Genomic DNA, 9,421 nt, shown 5'->3' on the forward strand with positions numbered 1-9,421 from the left:
ACACACACACTCACACACATGGTATATATCCTGTTCTCATTACAGCGCACTGTGTTAATTTAGTTTGCACTGTTACAGCTGCTGCCTCTTTCTCGAGAGCTGGACACACACACTCACACTCACACACTCACACACTCATACTCACACACTCACACACTCACACACTCACACTGTTCCTGTGTTGTGACTCGCCTCATTCCACTCCTGCTTTCATAATAACAGGTGTTGCATCGGTCACCTCCATCAACACAGGTATAAAAAGACATTATGACAGAGGCCACACCCCTTCACTGAGACTGAAGCACAGAGGCCACGCCCCTTCACTGAGACTGAAGCACAGAGGCCACGCCCCTTCACTGAGACTGAAGCACAGAGGCCACGCCCCTTCACTGAGACTGAAGCACAGAGGCCACGCCCCTTCACTGAGACTGAAGCACAGAGGCCACGCCCCTTCACTGAGACTGAAGCACAGAGGCCACGCCCCTTCACTGAGACTGAAGCACAGAGGCCACGCCCCTTCACTGAGACTGAAGCACAGAGGCCAAACCTAAACTAAAGGTATACTTAAAATAAAAGAAATAAAGCTGAATGTTCAGGAGTGGTGATGGAACGTAGATGTTTCTCAACACTCTGAGAGGAACCCGAGGAACCCGAGGAACCCGAGGATTAAGAACTTCAGTGAACGGCCGACGCTGTACTGACTCCTTCACCAGCTCCTCTCGAACATCTTCAGCTTTATGTTCCTCTTAGTTCTTGGACGCCGGGTACTACAGCAAAAGATGAAAGCCCAGCACCTCTGTGACCAGCCATGACACCTGTCCTCCTTTCCTCGGAGGTCCAGGAGAGCGCGGGCTCTCATAAAGAACAGTACGGAGTCTGCATACGGCCCATGCCCAGTCCAGCAGGCAGAACAGACCGGGTTCTTTCTGGAGCAGTTTGGAAAACAAAACGGGGTCCAGAGGGCGTGAGTGTGAGAACCGTGACTGAAACCATATTGGAGAACCTCTGGAAGTTTCTAAATGACTGCTTCACTACACGTGAGGAAGAAAAACCTCCACACACACACATTTCCACAAAAGAAGCACATTATATAAGGAAGTCATTTCGGGGTTTCTATTTGTTGGAGTGAGACAGTGAGAACTGAAAGCAGAAGGGTTCAAAAAGTACCACTTTTACACCACGAGCACCATCCATCTCTCTCTCACACACACACACACACACACGGTGATCCATTTTACGACATAAAGCAACACGATGTACGATGAGAACAGAAAGAAAGAAGAGAGGCAGATAAAGTGATAAGCTCTGTGCTAGCTCAGCGTTGGCGGAGTGTAGCGTGAGTGACGATGCGGTCTGTGTGAACAATGAAAACTCCTCACTTCCTGTTTCTGCTCGAGTCTCAGAGAAATGCTGTGCTGAGTCAAACAACTTTTCAACAACAACACACCGTCAGCTCATCATCATCAACTCATCCATCCATCCATCCATCCATCCATCCTCCGTAGCGCTTATCCTACACAGGGTCGCGGGGAGCCTGGAGTCTATCCCAGGGGCCGGAGCACCCGGAGGAAAGCCCTGAAGCGCACGCAAACTCCACACGCACAGGACGGAGGCGGGATTCGAACCCCCAACCCCAGAGGTGCAAGGCTAACGTGCTAACGTGCTAACCGCTACGTCAGCTACGCAGCGCAGGGTTACGGTCATGCTCTGGTTCTAATACGTTATCGTTTCTATAGCAACAGCGCACAAAGAAACGATGATTCGCAGAAACATTTCTTTTAAGATGTTTATTTGGCGTTTTAAATCTAAGGAAGGAGTCTCCAGTGTGAGAGGGAGAGCTGCAGGAGTTCCACAACGCTCAGTAACCACAGTGACATTTATCTACTGCACAGGAACCGCCATCAGGACGTCACTGTGACGTCAGAGGAATAACACACTCAGGGACGCGCTGTTAGAGGAAGATAATCACCTCACTCTGTATTCTACTGTAACACACACACACACACACACACACACACACACACACATACATGCTGTTAGAGGAAGATAATCACCTCACTCTGTATTCTACTGTAACACACACACACACACACACACACACACACACACACACACTGTTAGAGGAAGATAATCACCTCACTCTGTATTCTACTGTAACACACACACACACACACACACACACACACACACACATACATGCTGTTAGAGGAAGATAATCACCTCACTCTGTATTCTACTGTAACACACACACACACACACACACACACACACACACACACACTGTTAGAGGAAGATAATCACCTCACTCTGTATTCTACTGTAACACACACACACACACACACACACACACACACACACACTGTTAGAGGAAGATAATCACCTCACTCTGTATTCTACTGTAACACACACACACACACACGCACACATGCAAACATGCATGCAAACACACACACATACTGTTATTGGTCTTCAAAATATCATCCTGTAATAAGACAATAAGACAGACAGATAGACAGACAGACAGACAGATAGACAGACAGATAGACAGACAGACAGATGGATGGAGGTTTGGTGTGGGGGAGGGGAGGGGTTCCCCGCCTTTTTGTTGTTGTTTTCAGTCGGTTCTACTTGTCCTACCTTTGATGGCGGTGATGACGTTATTTCCGTCTTTGATGACGTCTTTGAGGAACTTGCTGGTTTTCTCGAGCTCGAGCTCGTAACTCTTGAGTCTCTCTCTGAAATCAGGGCTGTCTGTGTAGCAGTCACTAAACTCGAGCGGAGGATGCCCCATACTGAACACACGCACACACGCACACACACACGCGCGCGCGATTTATTATTCACTGGTTTGTTTCAATAAGCCGATGATGTCACAGCAGTCTCGGAACAGATCCGTCACGCGCAGAAGAAAGGCGAGGATCCCGGATTAACTTCTCCAGAACGCTGCACACACACACACACATACACACTCACACACACATACACACTCACACACACATACACACTCACACTCACACGGCTGTCCTGTGCACAACTCCTGTAGGGTCACACTGCTCCACCTCCCTCTGACCTGGGATATAGATCACTTAAACAGGGATAGCACTCAAGCCTGTGTGTGTGAGAGAGAGAGTGTGTGTGTGTGTGTGAGATCCTCTCCTGTAGTGGGTGAATTGGAGAATTGTCAAAAGCGGGTAGGGCAAAGGACAGGGTTGCCAGATTGGAGTGATTAAATAAGGAATGGAGGAGGAAAGTGAACGTGAGGGTCTGGAGATGATTCACTGCAAAAGTATAGAGCAGAAAGAAAGGAAAGAAAGAAAGAGTTCACACACTACTGAACAATCCGGGAAAATGCATCCTGACTGTGCTGCAAGTGGCCCCTCGTGTCCGTGACGGAAAATCCACCAGAAAGTGTTTATAAAAAGTGTTTTAAAATACACACGCTATACTCGGGTAATCTATCGAGTCAAAAGTAATCTTGTGTAATTGTATAATTGACTATAAAACATGTACAAACTCCAACTAAGAAACACAAAAACACGTCGCCTCCTACTCGGGAAGTTGGTCTTCTCGACCCTGAGTTCAGCAAGTGACGTCAAAACAAAATGGCGGCTCACAGCATCAGCGGTAAACACAGCAGCACTAACCCTAACCCTAACCCTAGCTTTAAAATGAGACACACTGTATATACACAAGAATTAGCTTTGGATCATTAACACACACATCTTCATTTTCAGTGTGTTTGGGTCTCAGTTTGTAGAAATGTTTGAGGGGGTGGAGCCATCTACTTATCCCCGCCCCTTCCAAAGATTGCAACAGTAAAAAGTGAGAACACTTGTTAATAAATGCCGCTGGAGGGGTGTAAGTGTGTACCGTCTGTAATCTCAGCAGGACGGTAATAAAGCTGTAAGTACAGATATATAAATGTAATATAATATTAATCCATATGCAACTTTTATTCAATTGAATTACAGCTGAGAATTCATGAATATCTTATTAATAATTTTGCTAAACTCTAAAATAAATAAATAAAGACCTTTTACATATTGACCATGACAGGGAAATAATTTGAAGGTTATATTACAAGGTTATTATTATATAACAGTGTGAGACATGTTCTAGATAGAACTCAAACAATAATAGAAGTTAAAACCACTAGAAAACAACCCAATCTGTACATGTTTAAATCATTCTACCACTCTCAAGGTTTTCCAAGAATTGCTGTGACTGGTGGTGAAATGCTGGATCTGGCAACCCTGATCAGAAGCATAAAGCCCTCCTACACTACAGCTCTGCTCTTAAAGGGGCAGGCAGAGGGCAGGGACAACAGCTTTATTGTTCATTTGGGGACAAAATGATAATTAATGCCACCAACGTTTCTGTAAAATACTAATCAAGTGTCTCTGATGTAGAACTTTATAGCTACAGTTAATAATAATTTATATTTATGAATCTGTTTAGAACTTTACAGCAGAACCTTTTAAAAAGAAACCAGAAACTTAAGGAGCCTCCAAAAAAGGCCTAGTCCTTCAAGGGGAAGGACGGGTCAAGGCTCGACAATCTGCCAACAGATGCGTCAGAGAATAATCCTTCTACAGCGCACAGTATAATGAACAGGTTCGAGGAATCCGGTCAAATCTCGGTGTGTAAAGGGCAAGGCCCGGAAACCGCTTCTGAGCACGCGTGATCTCTGATCCCTCAGACGTCACTGTCTTAAAAACCCTCATGAGTCTGTAATGGAGATCCTGACATGGGCTCGGGAATACTGCGGTGAACCTTTATCAGTCGACACCATTCGACGATGCACAGATACAAGTTAAGGCTTTACTATGCAAAGCAGAAGTCATACATCAACACTGTCCGGAAGCTCCGCCCACTTCTCTGGGCATCCAGAGCAGGACAACGCCGGCCCACATTCTGCCTGGATTACAAGCGCATGGTTGCGTGAGCAGAGAGTGCAGGTGCGTGGCCTGCTGCAGTCCTGACCCGTCTCCCATTGAGAACGTCTGGCACTTTATGAAGCGCAAAATGAGGCGGCGAAGTCCACGTACAGTTGCGCAGCAACAAGTAGTTTTCAGAATTGGGATTGTACGTTCTTAGGGTTCTAAGTTCAGCATGTAAAAAATCCACTTGATTAAATGAGTTAGCTGATGTTTGAATGTAGTTATTCCTCGATCCACCCCTCTTTCCTTTACTCCAGCATCCTCCTGAATCTTCAAACACCTTGACCAATCAAAACTGTTTGTATCAGTCATTCAGACTTTTGTGTGTCATCCATATAAGTGATTAGAAAAGAGTTTTGAAAAGGTTTGTGAATGTATATGTATATGTATATACTGGTCGAGAAGCTAATCACATTGCACTGACTTTAAACACTCTTGTGCTTATGCGTACTTGTTGCTTGTGTGAAAACCAAACATAGTTTAAACAACACAAATAAAACACTCCTTAAACTATATTTATTGATGAACAGCTAAAACAACCGGTTAATTTTAGAACAGATTTGCGTCCACAAGTCTGTAAGCTATTCAGTAAATTTGCGCAGTGATATATATTTATTTTTTCCTAACTGCGCAGTTGTAGTGTGCGGTTGATCCGCTCGAATGCACGCGTGTCTCTTCGGCTTTGTCGACGTTGCCTATTTGGTGACGTAACAACATCCGGGTTGTGTGGGGAAACATGGAGGACGTGGACGAGATAAATAAACCCCTGGTAAGAAACAATCGCATTTTTATTTACACTTTTGTGATTCTGACTGGTTTGAAAGAGTGATTTCGTGTAAAAAAAAATATACATGAGAAGGTGTATTTATTTGCTGTTTTTTTCTCCCTCCCGCTGTCACTGTAGTTTTGTTTGCGATAGTGGTCTATGTTATCTTAGCTATTTTAGCAGCACCCGTTTTCCGTATTCTTAATCGGGATTGGTTGGTCGTTTTCCCGCCTCCTACATGATGCACGAGCTGTGCGAAGACCACACAGCTCGTGCGGCGACTAACGTCAAAAGAATACGTAGCTTTTTAATTTAATTGGTTATTTGATTTAATTTAAACTTCGCGTTTGACTTGTGTGTCGTGTATAGATGTATAAATAAATGACATTTGCGCGTTTTAGTGGTCGCCGTTGAATATTGGCATGTTGTTAAAATGCCCAACCAGCAAGCGTCTCGAGAGTGTGAACAGCCAATAAACGCAGAGGAGGCGGGGTCTTGTCGGAATACGGGTAGGGAAACGATAACGCAGCTCGGATTGAAGGTAGCTTTCAGGAAGTAAACGATAAATATTCACGTTAAACCACAATATATATATTTTAGAACGGAAATTCTGTATTTTATTTCAGTTAAAATATTACATTTAGATATTGTTTGTGTCCTGGAGCTTTCTAGGACTCTGTATACAAAAGTTTGTGCAGCTACAGCGAGTTACATAAACAAAATGGCCGAATTAAGATATTAAGAAAACTATTATTATTAATAATATTAATAATAAGTTTACACCCCCGCCCACACACACAATTTGAGAACGTGTTATAAATATTCTGTAATAACAGAATGGCTTCACTCAACTGTTTTGTTTGTGGATAAATTGTAAAAATCAGTGTGTGTTTTAATTTTTGTGTTAAGTCTGTTATAGATAGGGGGTGTAAACTTTTGCACAGCAACTGAAATTGTTCCATTGCGGTTTGTTACGATGGAAAGGATCTGTGTTTGTCTGTTGATGCCTCATATCTGTGTGTCTTTACAACGAAACCCTGTGTGTGTGTGTGTGTAGTTTGCAGGGTTGTCGGACGTGTCGATAGCGGACGATATCCCAGTGGAAGGTGATATCACCGTGCCCATGAGCTCACCGAGTGTAAACGATGAGATCTCCACCCTGGATGAACCTGTGAAGGACACCATCGTGAGTTCCGTCTCGGCTCCGTATACCGCTGGCATCGTCCAAATATTCCGAGATTTAATGATTAAAAATCCTCTAAGGAATGTTTTAAGTGGTGTGTGTGTGTGTGTGTGTGTGTTGTAGCTGAGGGATTTGAAGGCAGTAGGTCAGAAGTTTGTGCACGTGATGTACCCAAAGAAAAGCTCAGCTTTACTGCGAGACTGTGAGTACACAACCATCTGTTACATCACAAAACCCTTCACTCTGATTGGTTAATCAGGTGTTCACTTCCTGACATCATTTAACGTGTGTGTGTGTGTGTGTGTGTCTGTAGGGGATTTGTGGGGACCTTTGCTGCTGTGTGTTGCTCTGGCATTGTAAGTAACACACACACACACACACACACACACACACACACACAACAAACATGGAGTAATCTGATAAACCCACAAAGTACAACTTCATACCTGTGTGTGTGTGTGTGTGTGTGTGTGTGTGTGTGTTAGGATGCTGCAGGGTGGCGCTGCAGACAGTAAGGATGACGGTGGTCCTCAGTTTGCTGAAGTCTTTGTCATCATCTGGTTCGGTTCAATTGTCATCACCATCAACTCCAAACTGCTGGGAGGAACCATGTGAGACACCGACCAATCACACTCGCTCACACCCGCTTCATCGACCAATCACACTCACTCACTTCTGTGTGTGTGTGTGTGTGTGTGTGTGTGTGTTTGTGTGTGTGAAGATCATTCTTCCAGAGCCTGTGTGTGTTAGGTTACTGTATCCTCCCCTTGACGGCAGCCATGTTGGTTTGTCGTCTCGTCCTACTCGGCTCCAATGGATTGGTCAGCTTCATTGTTCGGCTTGTGGTCGTCACTGCCTCCTTCGGGTGGTCAACGTTTGGTACGGACTGATCGCACACACACACACACACACACACACACACACACACAGAATCAGCATGCACTGTAGAGGGAGTGATCTGACTTTAGTTGTAGTAACAAGGCTCACCACAAGATGGCAGTACAGTACTTTTATAAACTCCTCTGTCCTGACGCTGTTAAAAAACCTAGTGTGTTCGTGTGTGTGTTCGTGTGTGTGTTCGTGTGTGTGTTCGTGTGTGTGTTCGTGTGTGTGTTCGTGTGTGTGCTCCCACAGCCTCCACAGCGTTCCTTGCTGACAGCCAGCCACCCAATCGGAAAGCTCTGGTCGTTTACCCGGTCTTCCTCTTCTACTTCGTGATTGGCTGGATGATCCTGACCTTCTCTGCTTCATCATAACACTCGCTCGCTCTCCACCAATCAGTCGAGGGACGGAACCTGAAGTCCCTCCCTCCCTTCCCTTACTGTCATGTTGACCAGGAGGATGGACCTGATATTTTGGGTGCAACATTTCCCAAAAAATTTTTTTTTATAATTATAATAATAATAATAATAATAATAATAATAAATAAAGGGAAATGGAATGTGGAGGGCTGGAGAGAGAAAAGAGAGAGAGAGAGAGCGAGCAGCAAACTATTTTGTACTCTTAACACAATTCCGTTAGGTTTTCATATACATCAGCGGGATTACGCGTGTGTGTGTGTGTGTGTGTGCACAGTAAGTTAATGTGTCTGTCCTGAATCAGTAATATTCACTCCTAATAAAAACATAATTATTTAAGTTAATTAAATCCTTTAGTTCTGAAAAGAAATATGAATCAGCTTCTTTCATGAATATTAATGAGCGGGGCGGGGCCTGGTTGTGTATCTGTATGTGTGTGTGGGTTTCTGTTTATTTGGAGAGGTTGTGGTGATGTAGGATTAATTCCAGCCGAGATTGTGTACTTATCACGTTCTGAAGGTGTTAATAACAGAGACACAGTCACTGCTGGAGTGTGTTAACCAAAACTCTCGTTCTCTGAGGTCGTGTCTGAGTTTTAATAAGAATTTTGGGGGGAAAAGCGTTTTTTTTTTTTTTTTTAAGATTACGTCAAAAAATGAATTCAGACAGATGCTATTAGACTCGCGTGATTTGACATCGCCATGAACTAGGGGGCGTGGCTTTGGGGTGTGTCAGTAAGGAAACTTGGGGATTTGACGTTGCAATGAACTAGGGGGCGTGTCAGTAAGGAAACCGGAATCATTGGATGCTGACGGTAAGGTCGTTGAAATTGGATGTTTACAACTTTTTTAAAAAAGTGACTTTCCTGCATAAAATATGTCACGATAACGTTTACAACGGCTTCGTAAGTTGATTTAAAAACAAAAAAAAAGAAAGAAATACCTTCTGATCATTTTAACATTGTTTTAGGACTTATGCTGTTCGCTGAAGTTAGTCTCTGAAGAACGATTCTCAGAAGCTGCGTTTTCCCTCTGAGTGTTCACTAGCTTCATCTAGCTACAAGTTCTGTTCCTCACTAACTGTACATATCGGACATATCGAGTGGCTCCTCCCCCTTTTTAAATAGCCAATAGCGTTCAGGTTACCTCACGGCAGGTTAGTAGTATGGATGTTTATAATGTTGGGGGCGGGACCCTGCAGAGCCTACAGAGCGTTTGATTGGACAGAGGAAGTG

At 44.2% G+C, this 9,421-nt stretch overlaps 2 protein-coding genes across 5 annotated transcripts in view; one reads left to right on the forward strand and one right to left on the reverse strand.

Annotated features, from left to right (window-relative positions):
* Window positions 1–3,162, reverse strand: part of LOC128603488 (oligophrenin-1) — a 31,895-nt gene extending 28,733 nt beyond the window's left edge. For all 4 annotated transcript variants that reach the window (XR_008385019.1, XM_053617966.1, XM_053617967.1 and 1 more), the window contains exon 1: window positions 2,638–3,162. Coding sequence is in view for 3 of the 4 variants with exons in the window: in XM_053617966.1 (XP_053473941.1) it covers window positions 2,638–2,791 (154 nt within the window). In the remaining variant the exon portion in view is untranslated. The remainder of the gene's footprint in view (window positions 1–2,637) is intronic.
* A 2,410-nt stretch (window positions 3,163–5,572) lies between these two features.
* Window positions 5,573–9,411, forward strand: yipf6 (Yip1 domain family, member 6). The gene is made up of 7 exons (XM_053617971.1): window positions 5,573–5,709; window positions 6,764–6,892; window positions 7,013–7,091; window positions 7,203–7,245; window positions 7,375–7,500; window positions 7,611–7,768; window positions 8,024–9,411. Exons 1-7 carry the CDS (start codon window positions 5,677–5,679, stop codon window positions 8,143–8,145), a joined length of 690 nt encoding a protein of 229 aa, XP_053473946.1. The 5' UTR covers window positions 5,573–5,676; the 3' UTR covers window positions 8,146–9,411.
* Window positions 9,412–9,421: the final 10 nt, after the last annotated feature.

The sequence above is a fragment of the Ictalurus furcatus genome, chromosome 28 (genome assembly GCF_023375685.1).
Source record: "Ictalurus furcatus strain D&B chromosome 28, Billie_1.0, whole genome shotgun sequence".
NCBI classification, from domain to species: Eukaryota; Metazoa; Chordata; class Actinopteri; order Siluriformes; family Ictaluridae; genus Ictalurus; species Ictalurus furcatus.